At 43.2% G+C, this 19,457-nt stretch overlaps 1 protein-coding gene and 1 pseudogene across 1 annotated transcript in view; one reads left to right on the top strand and one right to left on the bottom strand.

Annotated features, from left to right (window-relative positions):
* The window catches only part of MKRN2 (makorin ring finger protein 2), a 27,859-nt gene extending 8,402 nt beyond the window's left edge, over window positions 1-19,457 (bottom strand). The window contains exons 1-5 of the mRNA XM_003982501.6: window positions 19,302-19,457; window positions 5,758-5,886; window positions 4,248-4,429; window positions 2,795-3,099; window positions 1,299-1,513 (exon numbers count right to left, since the gene is read on the bottom strand). Coding sequence (XP_003982550.1) covers window positions 1,299-1,513; window positions 2,795-3,099; window positions 4,248-4,429; window positions 5,758-5,886; window positions 19,302-19,327 — 857 coding nt within the window. The 5' untranslated portion in view covers window positions 19,328-19,457. The remainder of the gene's footprint in view (window positions 1-1,298; window positions 1,514-2,794; window positions 3,100-4,247; window positions 4,430-5,757; window positions 5,887-19,301) is intronic.
* Window positions 4,803-4,923, top strand: LOC111559683 (annotated as a pseudogene).

Genomic DNA, 19,457 nt, shown 5'->3' with positions numbered 1-19,457 from the left:
ATCAAGATACAACCAGTAACAAGTGTTGATGAGGTGGGGAGCAAGTGGAGCCCTCATCTGTGGTGTGGCCGCCGTGGAGAGCAGCCCGGCAGTTCCTCAATAAGCTGAACAGTTACCCTATGACCCAGCAATCCCACTTCTGGGTATCTACCCAAAAGAAATTCAAACATACGGCCACACAACAACTTGTGTGTGAATACTCATAGAGGCATTAGTTATTATAACCCAGAGAAAAACCATCCAAACGCCTGTCAACTGATGAACAAACAAAACGTGGACATCCACACAATGCAATGCTATTCGGCCGTGAAGAGGAATGAAGCGCCGGCACATGTGCAAAATGGGCGATCTCTGAAAACCTGCTGAGTGAAAGTGCTGCACAGAGAGAGGCCGCGTACCGGAGGCTCCATTTACAATCAATGTCCACAACAGGCAAATCCACAGGACAGAAGGAGCAGGGGGAAAATGGGCAGGGAATGCAGACACAGGTTTCTTTTGGGGATGATGAAAATGTTCGAAAACTAGATTGAAGTGATGGTTGTACAACCGTGAAAATACTAAAAACCACTGAACCGCACACTTTTATTTCAATAAACCTGTTATTATTGTACCACACAAATGTGTGACTTGAGGCAAGTTACTTGACATCACTATACCCCAGTTTTCTTATCTGTAAAAGAGAATGATCATCACTGGGTCTGAGAGAATTATGACAAACGGTTGTGAAGAGTTTCTAACAGTACACAACACACTTTTCAATATGACTAAGTTCTTCCCCCATCCCTCCGCAAAATTGAAAAATCCTATGTTGTTTTCTGTCAGTTAAATCTCAATAAAGCTGGGGGGAAGAAAAGGATCCTGTGTTGGCTCCATTGAGCACATCCTACGTGTCAGACACTACGTGAAATGTGTTAGATGCATTATTCCATTTAATCCTCCAACAACCCTATTTTACATATGAAAAAAGAGTTTGCGAAGGTGAACAGGTAATCAGCCTAAGGGCAAAGAGGAGTCAAATAGGCCAGTGCCATTAACACCTTCTCACACAGCCAATCCTTGCTGAGTGTCCCCAGACACCCTAAAGGCCAGCAGCAGGCGGCAGGAGTTGTGAGGTTGTGACCAGTGTTTTAAAGGAAAAGGCACTCGGGCTCAAGAAGGATACCTGACATGCCCAGGTCCCTGCAGTCAGGGCTAGGATTCACAGTGCAAGACAAGGCTTGCACTGCTTTGCAGTGCAAGACAAGGGAGGGATGCAAAGTGGACAGAAGGCCCCAAATCGAACCCCTAGCTGAACTTACTTAATGATTGGGTTCTCAAACTGCTTGGCACACCTCCACTGCCGAATGCAGGACAGGCAGTACGTGTGATTGCAGTTGGAGAGAATCCCGAACCTCCTCTCAGAAGCAGACGCCTTCTCAAGGACCACTTCCATGCAGATACTGCACACTTTGTCCTGACTTGCTTGGAAGGCAAAGGCCTTTTCCATCTCGTGTTCGAATGTCGACATGCAGATCTGAAGTATGGAGAGAGAGGAGGGAAACTTCTTATTAGGTTCTGGGCTGCTGGGGAGCAGGCTGTGGCCACACTGCCATAGCCAAGATCAGCAAGGAATGCACACTCTGACAGCCACAGGCAGAGCCCAGGCGGCCCCTGCCTTGAGGACACAAAGCTCTCTCAGACAACAAAAAGACTTCAAACCAATGCCGGCCCAGCCCCTTGCTTTCCTAGCATGTTATGGTCACCCCCAGTTTAGAGCTGAGACCACGGAGGTCCCAAAAGATGAGAGGACCAGTGTGGGATCACAGAGTTCACAAAGCCTGGGGCCATGATCTCCTGGCTCTTCTGGGTGCTGTCCTTGCCCACTCTGAACCACACCAATTACCAGAAGTGCTGAATAATCCTTAACTTCAAACATCAGGCTGGTAGTCCACAATCAGAGGGAAGCAGCACTGCTTCTCAAGAGAATAAGTTTATTTAATGAATGTACTCATTCAGTGAGCAGATGCTGAATACCTCCGGTGTGAAGCACTGTGTATGAAGTGTGAGAGCCAATGCAAAAAGTATGAAGACCTAGGCTCTGCCCTTGGGAGCTCGTGGTGGACACAGATGGGAGACTAACCAGTATGTATAGGACAAAGGCTAACTAACCTGGGTGCAGAGGAAAGCTCTAATTCTGTGCTCACCTGAACATCCCTGCGGAGACAATGGACAGCGGCAGACTTCCCCTCACACACCATGGCCTGCTCGTCCTCACAAGCTCTAACACTATAGCTGTAGGCTCCTCTCTATCTCTCTCACCCCATCTTTATTCCGAGCACAGAGCCTAGCGGAGGCAGCACCTCCATGAACACTGGGGACCTAATGACCTGAAAGGTTCCTTCCAATACTTGGCTTCTTAAATTCTCTAGAACTCAGCCTGGCTGGATCTCAGCCACAAGGATATGTAAACCTAGGGAGGGTGAGGGTGAGGGTGAGGGTGTGTGTGTGTGTGTGTGTGTGTGTGTGTGTGTGTGTGAGAGAGAGAGAGAGAGAGAGAGAGAAAGAGAAAGAGAGAGAGAAAGAGAGAGACACATACATGTCTTCTGATGCCTCTACCCTTTTCCTTCATTCTAAATAATCAAAAATTGTCAAAATGACAACAGGAAAAAGGACTTGAAAATAGAGTATAAATATGCCAGGTACACACTGCAGGTATTATTAGCAGAAAGATGGCTTACAGGAATACCAACAATTTTGTCACTTAGCCCATTTCAAATTTCTTGAAATGAGCTCATGCAAAAGCTTGTGATTTTACCTTCTCATGAGCTTTCCTTTGCTCTGGGTCGAAGGGGTGCAGCACTCGTAACCTACAGATTTCACACACTTCCCCGTGCAGGTAGACACAAGCATCCCCAAATCGGCACTCCCCAGCAGCCGCGTAGGGGCACAGCTGCTGCTCACTGCTGTAGGAGCTGCTGGCTTCTAAGTCATCAAGGCCACTCCTGATGGCATCGAGGTAGGAATGCGGCTTCATCTCTGGGCCATTCTGGAGATCGCTGCAGCCTCCTGGATTACTCACCACACTTGGGCAAGTCTTTTCTTCAGCCATGCCAGAGAGATCTTAATACAAAACACACGGTACACACAAATATGAAAACTGGCCCCAAATTTCTGGTAAGCACTTAGTCAAAACCTAACAAATTAAGTAACTCTGACCTTGGGAATTCTACTCTTTGGATCATACAGAAATAGGCCAAGAGGGAAAAAATAGAAGGAGAAGTATAAAATGTTCTTGATGACATTCCTGCAACCATGATTTTTTAAGAAAGGAAAAAACATTAATTGGCAACACAGGAAAACAGCAAAACAGATCATGATATCTGTATACAGAGGAACACTCAAGTTGCGGTTTAAAGATGACAACTATGGAAATGTCAACCATGGACCCATTAACACTAAAAAACAATCATGAGAAATTTTTTTTTTAACACCATAATAGAAGTCAAATGGAATTTAGAATGAAGTCGGTAGAACACAGTGCTTTCCTTTATATTAGGAAAGTTACCTATCATTTTAAAGTGAATGAGAATCAAAATCTAGAGCGAGCCTCTGGGTCCTAAAGCCAGTGTTGACTCCCCTACGGCCCCCTCCTCACACCAGGAGCTGTACCCTCTGCCGCATGCGCTTCTAGCCTTTTTAGAGAGGACACATTCGATTAGTGCGATTACTTGTTTGCTTAGGATGGAGACTACCTAGCTAACGCAACACAATTCCAAGAGCTAGAAATCCCTTCACCTGCTGAGGACCAACCAATAAAAATAACTTGTATGGTTTGTAGCCTACTTCCTCCACAAACCCCAATATGCTATTCTATTACCAAAGCTGTAACCTAACATACCAAACAATGGCTGAGCACAAGAACTAAGACTATGAACTGACCTGGAAGTAAAACAGGGAAACATGCGCTTTATCAAAATATGTAGCTCTGAAAGCCTGGTGCTTCTCAGAACCACCCCATACAGACAGCAGTTAAAAACTGACAAAAGGTCACTCCACATGTCTTGTCAGGCCGAACTTGGCAATCAGCCCAACCCGAGACCCACTGCATCAACTGAATGCTCTGCAGCCAAATGCAGCTGCTCTCAGGACAGTTCTGGGCTCCACCCTTGAACAGCTTGGAGGGGACCAGATTAGGAGCCCTCTGACAAGAGAGGGCCAGAAAGGAGCATGACGAACAACCGAGACTGCTTTTCACTCTGCTCACTCACTTCGGTCTCGAAGTACCAGTGTTCTCTTTTCACGTTTCCCAGGCTCATGTAAGTTAGTTTTCACAATAGATGCAGTGAGGTCAGAAGCAGGGTGAGGACTATGGAAACCCGGGGAGGACACGCCATGGGGCACAGTGCCCACAGCACCACCAGCTGCAGCAGAAGGTCTCGTGTGATCGTATCTAAACAAAACACACAGCAAACATATGAGGGACACACGACCTGCACATGGAACATCCTTTCTTCTCCTTTTGTGGAGGTGGAGAGTGAGACAATCATTTCCCATATTTTAAATGATAAAAGGCTTGGGGACCCTGGGTGGCTCAGTCAGTTAAGCATCTGACTCTTGATTTCGGCTCAGGTCATGATCTCACGGTTTATGAGATAGAGCCCTGTGTCGGACTCCATGCTCACAGCACGGAGCCTACTTGGGATTCTCTCTCTCCATTTCTCTCTGCCCCCCCACTGTTCACACTCTCTTTCTCTAAAAAATAAATAAATAAATAAATCTAAAAAAAAAATCCTTAAAGAAAAGTGAGAAAAAGCTTATCAATTAGCTTTGCGCAGTGGCAGTATTGCAGCCAATGAGGTTTATCTGACGTGCAATTATTACTAATTGAAAAGTTTTCCCAAAAGCTTATCAATTAGTACAAAATGCCTGGCAATTCAGACTGAGTGGTACATTGCTATCTATCACCCACACTTAAGTGGCCTTGTGGGATGTGCGTGGGACAGACAAAATAACCCACACCACACACAGACATCCCCAAAAGTCCAGCCAGACGCTGAACTGAAATCTTCTGAGATCCAAGCCAGTGTTCTTCTGGCAGGTGTCCCCAAAATGTTAATGATGGCCAATGTAACAGCCGGGCGGGCCTTTCCTGGACTGTCTCTCTGGGGCACCTGCCGGTGGGGCAGGGGCAATTTCTACCACCCTCCAGGCGGCACAGGAAAGAATAGATCAGCTCTTCACCATAAAAGCACTTGAACTGAGTTTTGGCATGTTTTTCTGTTTAGAATTCACAAAACTTGCCTACAGATGTCAGTGGAAAAAGGGCAGACTCTATATGCATATATATGTTCACTGCAGGGGTACTCATAGCAAAAAAAACCAGGAAACCACTTAAATATCTAAGAGAGGATTAGTGAATCAGATGATGGTATGTTAGCACTATGAAACATAAAATTACATTTAGGAAATAAAGTAGCAGCTTAGGGAAAAACTTGGACATGTTAAGTGGGGAAAAAAGCAAGAGATACACACTGTGAGTGCGATTTTATAACTAGAAACCCATAAGAATAAGGCCTGAAAAGTGATTTTGAAAAATTACAATTATTTTCATGGCAATAAAATTGAGATTTCAAAATGATTTTGCCATACTTTTTGTTGTCATATTACTTTCAAATTAAATCTTTCCTCTCATCAATACCCACACTCCACGTGAGGAATCTGAATCCCTGACAGTAGTTAACTTGGGAGAAAAGCTGGGAGTAGCTGTGGAGCCCTTGCCTGCAACGAGTCCCATAGGCGCAGTAGCCCTTCTGATAGTACTTGCAGATGGTGGATGGCTTGCTGTTGGCCAAGTCATGTGAGAACAGGCACTGGTTTCCTTCCCGACACACACCATGCATAAAATACCTGAAGAGACAAGCAGAGGCATAAAACTTTTAGAAGCTTTCTAAAACTTTACTTTGTAAGATCCCCATATTCTTAAGCCTAGCATATAAATGCTTATTATGCATATATTATGTATCAAGGCTCTATTAGGCACTGGAGATGTCCATATTTCCTGGATTCTAGGACAGTGATTTTGGACACACAACTAATTCAACGAGACTTCTGGAAGAAAAATGATCCCATAAATTTCTGTTTCCAGATAACCCTCTTGATTTGAGGTGTTGCATATGTAAATGTGAGCCTCAAAACTGAGAAAATGCTCTCTGAAAATCTGTTCTCTCTGTTCTCACAGGGTTTAAAGCGTATGGTTGTAATGGAATTGCAAGACCTGAGCCCAAGATCCAGCCCTGCCACCTATGAGCAAGCCACAAAACCAACTTCCCTATGCCTCACTACTTCCATCTAGAAAATGAAAATTACACTTCCTACTTTACTGGGTTGTGGCAAAGATCAAGTAACGGAGTGCAGCACCAAAAGAAATATATAAGATGTTCCACCAAGAGGTCTAATTCTGGTCCTGAAGAAGTAACTGGGAAGCATTCTAATTCTGTCCAGCCAGAGTAGAGACACCTGGCAAATGGTAGAGAGATCCCAAGGTAGAGAGAGCCTTGGTAATAAGGGTAAAGAGTCCTAAAGTAAAGAGTAATTTTAAAAAGTTTTTTTTTTTTTAATGTTTATTATTTATTTTTGAGAGAGAGAGAGGAAAGCACAGAATCTGAAGTAGGCTCCAGGCTCTGAGCTGTCAGCACAGAGCCCAACGCAGGGCTCGAACCCATGAACCGTGAGATCATGAGCTGAGTCACCCAGGTGCCCCAAGAGTATTTTAGACCCACCCTAATAAAGCTTAAAAACAAGCTTCAAAAGGATCAAGCTGACAGCAAATAACTGTCAGACAAAACCTACTTTAACAGTCTTTGAAGGAAGACCATAAAATCCAAATGCTCAAAAACACTCACAATGGCATCCAATAAAAAATTACTAGAGATGCCAAAAAGCAGACAAATGTGACCCATAACCAAGGAGAAAAATTAGTCAATAACAGGAATGACAGATGATGGAATCAGTAGACAAGGACTTTAAAAACAAAGATCATAAATATGTTCAATTATGCTGAGTATGAAAGAAATGGAAGATATAAAAAAGAACTAAGTGGAACTTCTGGAAGTGAAAACTACAATATCTGAAATGCAGATTACACTGCAAGAACTTACTGTAAATTAGAGAGTACAAAGGAACATTTCAGAAGACCTGAAGACACAGCAACAGCAACTATTCAAACTGAAACACAGAGAAGAAGAAAGAACAGATTTTTGCTTCTAGCTATGAAAGAGCCCTCCAATTAAAAACAAACAAACAGGGGCGCCTGGGTGGCTCAGTCGGTTGAGCGTCCGACTTCAGCTCGGGTCACTCGCGGTCCGTGGGTTCGTGTCCCGCGTTGGGCTCTGGGCTGATGGCTCAGAGCCTGGAGCCTGCTTCCGATTCTGTGTCTCCCTCTCTCTCTGACCCTCCCCCGTTCATGCTCTGTCTCTCTCTGTTGCAAAAACAAACAAACAAACAAACAAACAAAAAAACTAGAAAGCAGAACGCAATATAGGAAACAACTGCTCTGAGACAGGAACAAAAGGCAACACAAGACTGGTCCTTGAGAGAAGGGAAATGAGGTAAGCCCACATTCAGCCTGGCTTTCTGCTAGAGGCACACTCTGGGCCTTGGTGCAAGGAGATGAACCCCAAGCAGAGCACAGCAGTCTTGCTGAGCTGAACAGACACAGACTGGAGTTCAAGGAGGCTGAGGGAATCTCTTTAAAGAACTTGTAAATAGTCACATACACATGGTCAATTGACTTTGGTAAACTTGTCTGCGTAACTCAATGGGGGGAAAGAATGGTTTTTTCAACAAATAATGCTGGACCCAGTATCTACATGGAACAAAATGAAGTTGAAATATTACGTGTCTGCTGATGTGACCCAATATGGATTAAGTACACAGCATAGCCTGTGATACATTCTAGACAAAAAAATTTAACTTGAATCCAACAAAACTCCAGATCTAACCCCCAGTTTACAGGAAATGCAGGGGACTGAGAACAAGCTAAAAGCCATCACGAGAAAGCAATCAGATAAATATAAAAGAAGAGGCGGTACATGGGCCAGGTTTCTTTAACAAGTAAGTATCATGGAAGGAGTAGAGGGAACCTGAGTTTGGAAAAACAGTTTGGTGTTTTTTTTAAAACTTAAATTTACCATATGACTCAGTAATTCTACTCTTGGGTGTTTACACAAGAAAAATAAAAACGTATGTTCACACAAATACTTGTACATGAATGTTCATATAAGCATCATTCATAACGGCCAGAAAGTGTAAACTTTTACAATTCCATCAACTGGTGAATGGATAAGCAAAATGTAATATATCCATACAATGGGAATTATTTGGCAATAAAAGAGTGAAGCACTGATGCATGCTATAACGTGGGTGAACCTCAAACACATTAGGGTAAGTGAAATAACCCGAACACAAACGACCACATGTTGTATGATCCTACTTATATGTAATGTCAAGAAGAGGGGCAGAGGTGCCTGCTGGCTCAGTTGGTAGAGCGTATGACTCTTGATGTTGGGGTCATGAGTTCAAGCCCCATTTTGGGCACAGAGCTGACATTTTAAAAAAAGGTCGGGGGTGCAAATCCATAGGGACAAAAAGTAGGCAAGTGGTTCCTCAGGCTGGGAGAAGGGGTAATGCAGAGTGACTGCAAATGGGCAGGAGGGGTAACTCTGAGGTGATGAAAATTTTCTAAAGTTTAATTGTGGTCTTATAAAACTCTAAATTTACTAAAAATCATTGACTTGTACGCTTAAAATGGGTAAATTTTATGGTATGTAAATTATACTTCCATAAAGCTGTTAAGAAAAATTTAAAAAGGAGGGAGCTGTGCTAGGTTAGTAGACATTACATAAGGTACATAAGAACCCGATGCAATGTTTAGTCCAGGATTATATTCCAGTGTGAACAAACCAGATGTAAAAGACATGTTCGGAACAAATGGAGAAATCTGAGTATGGACTAAGATAAAATGAAAACTTACTGACATGGAAAGTTCAAGATTATTAACAAAAAAGCAGATTATAAAACAGCATTTATAGGGGCGAGTGAGTGTCTCAGTAGGGTAAGCATCCGACTTTGGCTCAGGTCATGATCTCGCAGTGTGTGAGATTGAGCCTCGCATCAGGCTCTGTGCTGAGCATGAAGCCTGCTTGGGATTCTCTTTCCCTCCCTCTCTGCTCCTCCCACCACCCTCAAAATAAATAAATAGATTTTAGAAAACAATCCAGAAAGATATACGATAGCATATTTTTAAATGTTTACTTGTTTTTGAGAGGGAGAGAGACAGAGTGTGAGCGGGGAAGGGGCAGAGAGAGAGGGAGACACAAAATCCAAAGCAGGTTCCAGGCTCTGAGCTGTTAGCATGGAGCCTGATGTGGGGTTTGAACTCATAAACTGTGAGATCACGACCTGAGCTGAAGTCGGAAGCTCAACCCACTGAGCCACCCAGGTGCTCCAATATATGATAACATATTAAGAGAGGCAATCTTTGTGGGTAAAGTATATTTACTTTCTTCTTTTTCCTGATCTGTATGTTCTAACATTTCTACCATGAACATATACTGCTTTTGTAATAATATATGGTTATTTTAGTTTTAAAAACATACACATTGGCAAGGGTATGGTTAAAAAATATATAAAATGCTCAGTACAGAACCTATCTCACAGTAGGTACCCCCAAAGTCCAGCTCTCATTAAAGTCCAGTAAAGAACAATGACAACTAAGCTGACGTTATAAAAGTGACCTGTGCCTTATCACAAAGCATGCAGAGTGCTGAGGAGACACATACCATGGGCTGAGAGAGGGCAACATCCCAGAGGAGGTCAGGTCCAAGCAGAGTCTGCAAAGTGGTAGGGATGCCAGTGGGAGAGAGGAAAGAGAGAACAGCAAGAAAAATGCACAGAAGAGAGGCACTGTAGGGGGTTCAAACAGGCCTGCCGAGAGATGACGCTGGAGTATCATTTAACTGTGCTCCAACTTACCCTATGTCAGCTGAGACACTGATGAGTGCATCTCAAAACAAGAGATAACAAATGGTCAAGCCAACTTAGGAAATGGCACAATCTAGTCTTTCTTAGAGATTTACAACAGAGAGTAGCAGAGGAAAGGTTCTGAGAGTTCTGTCATAAAGAAAACTGTTTACAGGCATACTTTGCTTTATAGTGCTTTGCAGATACTGCATTTTACAAATTGAAGGTTTGTGGCAGTCCTGCTTCGAGCAAGTCTGTTGGTGCCATTTTCCAATAGCATTTACTCACATATGTCTGTGTCACATTTTGGTAATTCTTGTAAGACGTTAAACTTTTTTATTATTATTATATGTTACGGTGATCTGTGACCAGTGACCTTTGATGGTGCTATTGTAATTGTTTTGAGGTACCATGAACCATGTCTATATGAGATGGCAAATTTAATCAATTAATGTGTGTGTTCTGACTGCTCCACCAACAGGCCGTTCCCCATCTCTCTCTCCTTCCTTTGGGTGGCTCCCTGTTTCCTGACACACAGTATTGAAATCAAGCCGATTAATAACCCTACAGTGGCCTCTAAGTGTTCAAGTGAAATGAAGAGTCCTAAGTTTCCCACTTTACCCTAAAAGCTAGGAATGATTCAGCTTACTGAGGAAGGCATGTCAAAAACTGAGAAAAACCAAAAGCTAGGCCACTTGCACCAAACATTTAGCCAAGTTGTGAATGCAAAGGAAAAGTTCTTGAAGAAAATTAAAAGTGCTACTCCAGTGAACGCACAAATGATAAGAAAGCCAAACAGCCTGAGCACTGATACGGAGAAAGTTTTAGGATGGAGAGAAGATAACACCAGCCAAAGCCTAATTGACAACAAGGCCCTAACTCTCTTCAATTCTGTGAAGGCTGAGAGAGGAGAGAAAGCTGCTGAAGAAAAGTCTGAAGCTGGGCACCTGGGTAGCTCAAGTTAAGTGTCTGACTCTTGGAATTGGCTCAGGTTGTGATCCTGCAGTCATGAGACTGAGCCTCACATGGGGCTCTGCGCTAAGTGTGGAGCCTGCTTGGGATTCTCTCTCTCTCTCTGCCCCTTCCTAGCGTGTGTGCATGCTCTCTCTCAAAATAAATAAACATAGATAGATAGATAGATAGATAGATAGATAGAGGGAGGGAGAAAGAAAGAAAAGTCTGAAGCTAGCAGAGGTTGGTTCATGAGGTTAAAGGAAAGAAGCTGTCTCCATTGCATAAGAGTGTAAGGTAAAGCAGCAAGTGTTGATGTAGAAGCTGCAGCACATTATCCAGAAGATCTAGATGAGATCATTAACAAAGGTGGCTACACTAAACAACAGATTTTCAATAAAAACAAAACAGCCTTCTATTGGAAGAAGATGCCATCTAGGACTTTCTTAGCTAGAGAGAAGTCAATGCCTGGCTTCAAAGCTTCAAAGGACAGGCCGACTCTCTTGTTAGGAGCTAATGCAGTTGGTGACTTGAGGTTGAAACCAGTGCTCATGTACCATTATGAAAACCCCAGGGCCCTTTAGAATTATGCTACATCTATTCTGCCTGTGATCTATGAATGAACAACAAAGACTGGATGACAGCACAACTGTTTACAGTGTGGTTTACGGAATATTTTAAGTCTACTATTGAGACCTACTGCTCAGAAAAAAGGTTCCTTTCAAAACATTACTGCTCATTGACAACACACTTGGTCACCCAAGAGCTCTGCTGGAGATGTACGAAATTAATTATTATTTTCATGTCTGCTACCACAACATCCATTCTGCAGCCCAAGGATCAGGAAGTGATTTCAACTTTCAAGTCTTACTATTTAAGAAATACATTGTGTAAGGCTATAGCTGCCACAGACAGTGATTCCTCTAATGGTCTGGGCAAAGTAAATTAAAAACCTGGTTCCAGAAAGGCTTCCCCTTCTAGATTCCATTAACATTTGTGATTCATGGGAAGAAGTCAAAATATCACCATTAATAGGAGTTTGGAAGAAACTGATTCTAACTCTCATGGATGACATTGAGGGTTCAAGACATCAGGGGAAGAAGTTAACTACAGAGGTGGTGGAAATATCAAGAGAACTAGAATTAGAAGTGGAGCCTGAAGGGGTGCCAGGGTGGCTCAGTTAAGCATCTGACTTCCATTCAGGCCATGACCTCACAGTTCGTGAGTCTGAGCCCCACGTCAGTTCTCCACTCTCAGCACACAGCCCACTTCAGATCCTGTCTATCTGTCTCTCTCAAAAATAAGCAGTTTTAAAATTAAAAAAAAAAAAAGAGAGAGAGAGAGAGGAACCTGGATGGGTCAGTGGGTTAAGAACTGGATTTCAGCTCAGGTCATGATCTCTCAGTTCGAAGGTTAGAGCCCTGTACCGGACTCTGTGCTGACATCTCAGAGCCTGGAGCCTGCTTTAGATTCTGTGTCTCCCTCTCTCTCTGCCCGTCCCCTGCTCCTGCTCTGTCTCTTTCTCAAGAATAAATAAACATTAAAACAAAAAAAAAACAAAAAAAAAAAAACGGAGCCTGAAGATGGGACTGAATTGCTGCAATCTCATGATAAAACTTAAAACAGACGAGGAGTTGCTTCTTATGGATGAGCAAAGAAGGTGATTTTGGGAGACCTATTCCTGGTGAAGATGCTGTGAAGATTGGTGAAATGACAACAAAGGATTTAGAATATTACATAAACTTGGTTGATAAAACAGTGGCAGAGTTTGAAAGGATAGACTCCCAATTTATTTATTTATTTATACATTTTATTTATGTTTGAGAGAGAGAGAGAGAGAGAGAGAGAGAGAGAGAGAGAGAGAGCGCGCGCGCGAGCACAAGAGGGGGAGGGGCAGAGAGAGAGGGAGACACAGAATCCGAAGCAGGCTCCAGGCTCAGAGCCCGATGCAGGGCTCGAACTCACAAACCATGAGATCAGGACCTGAGCTGAAGTCTGATGCTTAACTGACTGAGCCACCAAGGTGCCCCTGGACTCCCAATTTTTAAAGAAGTGCTGCTGTGGGTAAAATGCTATCACACAGCATCACATGCTGCAGAGAAATGGTTTATAAAAAGAGAGTCAATGGGGCAAATTTCATTTTTGTCTTTTTTTTCCCCTTAAGTTCACTTATTTATTTTTGAGGGAAAGAGAGCGAGCAAGTGAGGGGGGGCAAAGAGAGGGGGAGAAAGAGAATCCCAAGCAGATTCCATGCTATCAGTGCAGAGCCTGATGTGGGGCTTGAACTCATGACCTGAGTGAGATCAAGAGGTCAGATGCTTAAACAATTGAGCCACTTAGGCACTCCTAAAAGTATTTTTAAATGAAGGCATGTGCATGGTGTTTTAGACATAACGCTATTGCACATTTTATAGACTACAGGATAAACATAACTTTTACATGCACCGGAAAACCCAAAAAATTCACTTGATTCACTTGATTCCAAAATTTGCTTTACTGCAGTGGCCTGGAACCGAACATGCACTATTTCTGGGGCATGCTTGTACAGTTATCATACACACCTTTTCCCAGGCCTCTTTCAGAAAAAGCCACTTGAGCTGCAAGATGGAAGACAGATTTGAAGAGGACTGAAAGTGCAGGGGAAGAGCCTGTTAGGAGGCTGCTTTGTAAAGGAGCTTTATCTGTGAACCCATGTTTTAACTTATTTAAAAAGACATTTTATGGAGAATTCCAAACACATATGAAACATATACAAAAGTAAACCAAATGGCAGAATGAACTCTCAAGATGTCCCAGCACCAGCTTCCACATTATCAACTCACAACCTTCTGGTTTTACCCATTTCCTCCTTCTTCTTTGTGATTTTCACAATTTATCTTTTTTAGAGAGGGCTAATAACTCAGATGCCTCTTGAATAAAGACTTTTGGGCAAGGAAGGCCCTCCCTCCCTCTGAAAGAGTATATTATGAGAAATACATGAAATGTGAAAAAATACCAAAGATCTACTGAACAGTACTATCAATACTAGCCTGTTCACTTCAATAGCTCAGTTAACCCCAGCAATACTGTAGTACCACTACACCCACGATGCAAGTAGGGAAGCTGAGGCTCAGAGACCAGTGAAGACTTACAGAAGGTCAAATTGCTAGGAGGGGGTCCCCAGCTCCAATTTTCCTGGATACCCTGACCTTTTCCAACCAAAACTGACTTTCCTGTCACTCCGCCTTTACCCATGCTGTGGCCCCTGTCAAAAACACTGTAGCCCACCTTTTGCACTGAATTGTTTCCAGCGGCCTTCCTTCGTGGACCAGCTTGAACTCATGACCCCAACATCAAGAGTCATACGCTCTACCAACTGAGCCAGCAGGCACCTCTGCCCCTCTTCTTGACATTACATATAAGTAGGATCATACAACATGTGGTCGTTTGTGTTCGGGTTATTTCACTTACCCTAATGTGTGTATAAAAGTTAAAAAAAAAAATCAGCACCAAGAGCCAACTCGAATGACAAAGAAAGACAGATTACTACCATGATTAGTAAACTCATAAATACCGGACGAGAACAGGCTCAAAGTGGCTATATAAACAGGTCCACAAAAAATAAGATCTAATAAATACTTCTGTAATAGTTTCCTTTGGAGACACTAAAGATTTCAAAAAAAAAAAAAAAAAAAAAAGGAAAGAAAGAAAAAGAAACAAACAGAAAAGGTGAGTAGGAGACTACCAGAGGTTCTCTACCAAATACTATTTGTTAACCAGGCATACAAGAGGACAGATTCTTCGTGGTCCTACAAGGGTGCCTTTTATAATTCTACCACCTCCCGTAAGTCTTCTTCAGACAATCTGCCTTCCAAACTCTGCTCATTCACTCTCTTCCCCATTAGGAAAACAAATACTTAACCATCAACTAGAGCTTCTAATTAGTCACTTATAAGCTGGTGACTTCATGCAAGACATTTCACTTCTGTAAGTGACTAAGCTGAGATTTAAACAGCTTCAAAAATAACTTCTAGACCACCATCAGTGCAGTGCCTTCAAGGGGAGCATGAAATAAGGGTTATGTAAGAAATGAAGCCAGCTCAGTCCTATTTTTGTAGCATATGTCATCATTTCCACTCCCCAGCGACAAACAGAAAACTAGTTTGAACACATCCTGCCTGTCCTTTGAAGCATCTTGTCAACTGCTTAGAGCTATCCCTCCCCATCTATGTTATACTAAGTTTAATCCAGGCCTCTCTCATACTGCACCTTGCAATGAATTTCCAACTATTCAATCTTAAGGGATGGGTCAAACCATCCCTTATATCTTCCTAGAGAGAAGGCTGAGACATGAACTGGGGTGGGGAATGGGAAGGAGGTGAGTAGTATGAAGGGGAACAGTGCATAACTGGAGACTCAGAGTAGGGAGATTTCTCGGGGGGACTCCAAAAGGGTCTGTTATCCTGGGTGACCCCAAAGGACCGTAGCTACTATATGTTGCAAAGGACAGGGGGCGCCTAGGTGGCTCAGTCAGTTAAGCGCCTGACTTCAGCTCAGGTCATCATCTCGCAGTTCATGGGTTTGAGCCCTGCATCGGGCTCTGTGCTGACAGTTCAGAACCTGGAGCCTGCTTTGGATTCTGTGTCTCGCTTTCTCTCTGCTCCTCCCCTGCTTGGGCTCTGTCACTCTCTGTCTCCCAAAAATAAATAAAACGTTAAAACAAAACAAAACAAAAAAATATGTTGCAAAGGACATCAGGTTCACTTCTAGCCACAGAACCACTAGCAGCTCTAGCTGCAGCGCAGGACTGAGCCAAACAAATTCAATTTAGTTTCTTACATGCCTTTCAATGGTGCATATCTTTAGCAAAATGCTTCTGCAAATCATATCTCAGTATATGGGTAATCTACATTCTCAGTGTCACTTTTCTTTACATTTCCTTACATATTTTCAGACTTAAATTTTATGGCTGTACGGCATGTGATAACAGATCCAGTGACAGGTAAAGGGGTTAATGCTGGGCCTGGTGGTAGGCCTGAAATAAATGTTAAGAGACGTAGGGATGAAGTATAGTGTAATAGTTAACACTGTGAAATCAGAGAGCTTGCTGTATGACCATGAGCAAGTTATTTAAATCTCCAAGCTTCAATTTCCCCAACCATAATATAATAATTGTATTCCATAGACTTCTGTGATAGATGACTCTGAGGTCTGGCTGAGACCATGCATGTAAATGCTTAGCCTACCATCCCAAAAACACTCTATGATGGTTTGCTGTTACTGTCTAATCCCTTAACTAACTCCGCGGGTTAGGCGTTACCATCTCCATTTTATAGATGAGTAAGTTGTGGCACAGGTGGTAGCAGGATCAGAATCCCGAACTGCCCAACTCCAGATTTCAAGCTCTTCTACCACTTACTGGCTGACAAGGTCTCTCATTTTTTGTTATTCCAAGCTTGATGTTCCAAGGAAACAAATTCTAGGTCTTTGCCTAGTGATGATAAGACAAAGGAACCTCTATCATAGAAGAAAAGAAAGTGGTTACCAAGCTATCATAAAGGCCTGCACCAGGACTTAAAAAAAATTTTTTTATGATTATTCATTTTTGAAAGACAGAGAGACACAGAACACAAGCAGGGGTGGGGCGGAGAGAGAGGGGGACACAGAATCTGAAGCAGACTCCATGCTCTGAGCTGTCAGCACAGAGCCCGACACGGGGCTCGAACTCACGAACCGCAAGATCATGACCTAAGCCGAAGTCGGATGCTCAACCAACTGAGCCACCCAGGTGCCCCCCCCAACTTTTTTTTTATGTTTATTCATTTGTGAAAGACAGAGAGACACAGAGCACAAGCAGGGGTGGGGCGGAGAGAGCTGCACCAGGACTTAAAAAACAGACTGGAAGACATGGGAAAATAGTTAGCAAGAAGAATCAGCAAAAATAATTCCCAGCTTGTTTGTGGATAGAGTGGCATGGGAGAAATCAGAAGAGCTGATTGACAGCACAACTGTGTGAGCAGCCATTCTTGCCATTCCAGGCAATAAACATATGGAGTGTCTTTGTCGTTAAATTTGGGAATCCTAGCATTTCAACATCCATCTCTTAGAGATGTCTGCATATCAGAATAAAGGCAAAACTTAAACTCTGTCCTGCTGCTATTCAGAATAAGCATGTACATCACATGCCACAGCCAGGAAAACAAAGCAAAAAACACTTTTCACCTTCAGATAAATCCAAAACAGCTGAGCACCCTGTTAAGGCCTGGTCTCCCAAAATAAATCCTATCTTGGACATTTCCTGTGAGTTACCAATGTCTGGAGATAAGACTTTTGTGAAGATAATACAATGTGAGAAGCTTTTCCACCATGAAACACTAATGTGAACTCGGTACTCTAGGTAATACTGCAGTTTCTTTTCATTTAAATGTGTTCTAGTTTTTTATTTGGTGATGCAGTCCTTGCGAGATTGGACTCCCTCACACCCTTTTGCAAGTAAACTTCTTTTACTTTCTATATATTTTTACGTGCATTTTCCTTACATAGACACATACGAATAGCTTTAAAAATTCCTGTAGTGAAGAAACTTTATCATTTCCCAAATTTATTTGGATGTCATCGGGTCAATGAGCGCATGGGCTCCGATGCCACACCTTGGCCACTTAGAAGCTGAATGACCTCAGGCAATCACTTCAGGGCACAGGCTTGGTTTCACAATCTGTGGAACAGTGAGGGTTGCTGGGTTACAGGCGATGTGGCCGTTAGAGCACCCAGCGCATTTTAAGGGCTCCACCAAACATCAGTACTTAAACAGAAGTGATTCCTTTCCAACATTCCAACCCACTCTTGAGTTTATATGCAACAACATCCTGCAGGATGCCCCTGTTAAATTAAATTAAATTAAAGCTTTCAGATTAGGCCATCTCAGTGCAGAAGGAAAAAAAACAAGATGATCTTGATTTAAGTTTTTGCTCCTGCATTTAGATGTGAAGTTAGGAGTAAGTTCCAAGTCCTTCTCTGTAAAACTAGATACTATAAAGAGTTAAAATTCAATTATAAAGCATTACACAAATGTGTACTCTTTTGTGGACACATCTTAAGAAGAGTAACCAAAATCTGCTTTACAATTACGCACAACGCTTGCTTCATACAAATAAAAATGAACACAAACAGGTCCCACAAAAGATATTTCTAACACAGATAACCTATTTTCTGTAGACACTGAGTGCAAATTTCTGACTACTGCTTCATATAAGCCATGGCCTTGGATAAACTGGTTGAACAGTTAATACATATTAATACTAACTGAAAACTTTTTACATAGTCCCTTCTCAATTATTCATGCTAATTAAGAAGTAACAACATAGATGAGAATTTAATAAACTGTTCATTACATAATCAAACTATACAACTGATTTTGGGGGGCAATGTTTCCCACACACTGAAACCAGTTATTAAAATTTGTACTGTCCAAGTATCAGGCCAACAAGACTAGGAACCCAGGATTGGTAAGCCACAAGTTCACCAAGGAACCAGGGTGTTACACAACCAAGCTCTTTCTGCTTCACAGGAGCAGTCGCAGTGTAGCATCCGGTTTCGAATTTTCTACACCATCCATCCATTACCGATGTACTTCTCCACATAAATGGGTGTCTCAGTAAGAGTGTCACTTAATCTCTTTCAATCTGAATTTCCTGTATTGTAAAATGGGAATTATATCTTCCTGGCAGTGTTATTGTGAAGTCTAGTGACAATGAATATAGAGCACTTGGAAATATGCGAAGCACTTCACCAACTTTCAGTAAATACTACCCGACATTTTTATTTCCCCGCACAATTCTTATTTGCTGAGTCTGTAAATTTAGGCCGCAGAGATCTTCAAACTCTTGGGAAACGAAGACCCCTTTCGGGACCCCAGCTCGTTCTAGGCCCTGATTATAGATCAATAACCTATTCCTGTGTGGTATCCCCACTGGCAAACGATCGCTTAGCGTCTCTTTATCCAATTCCAAATCTCCTTTTCCAGCTAAACTCCAAGTTCCAAGGGCTCCACCCCCACCCTCAGGCCTCAGCGACCTGCACGGCCCTGGCTAGCTCGTCCTTCCAGCTCACAGGCCCCGGCGCTGGCCTGACCTGGGGTCTCATCCCAAACACATAGCCACACACACGCCAGGTGACCGGTTCCCGCCGCAGCCCGAGCTCCGCCCAGGAAAGCCCGACCGCGAACAGCTGAGCAACTTTTCAAGAATCCGCTCAGCCTCAGTTTCCCTGGTAGTGGGGCTGGGGTGCACCAGCCGCCAAGGGGCCGGAGCGGGGGCTTGGAGGGGCGAAGGGAAAGCGAAGTGGCCCGTTACTCCTGGACCCCCCGCACTAACCTGCAAGTGACTTGCTTGGTGCTCATGGTGGCCGGGCTTGAGGGCCCCTGTCGCGCCACCGTCTCCCGCTCTAGCTGCCGTCGTCGTCGCTTCGGCCCTGCCCATCCCGCGCGGCCGCGTCACGCCGGCGTACACCGCCCCTTCCGTGTGGCATCT

This window comes from Felis catus, chromosome A2, assembly GCF_018350175.1.
Source record: "Felis catus isolate Fca126 chromosome A2, F.catus_Fca126_mat1.0, whole genome shotgun sequence".
Lineage (NCBI taxonomy): Eukaryota > Metazoa > Chordata > Mammalia > Carnivora > Felidae > Felis > Felis catus.
Note: the sequence above shows the minus strand (reverse complement) of the source record. Positions and strands in the feature narration are given on the sequence as shown.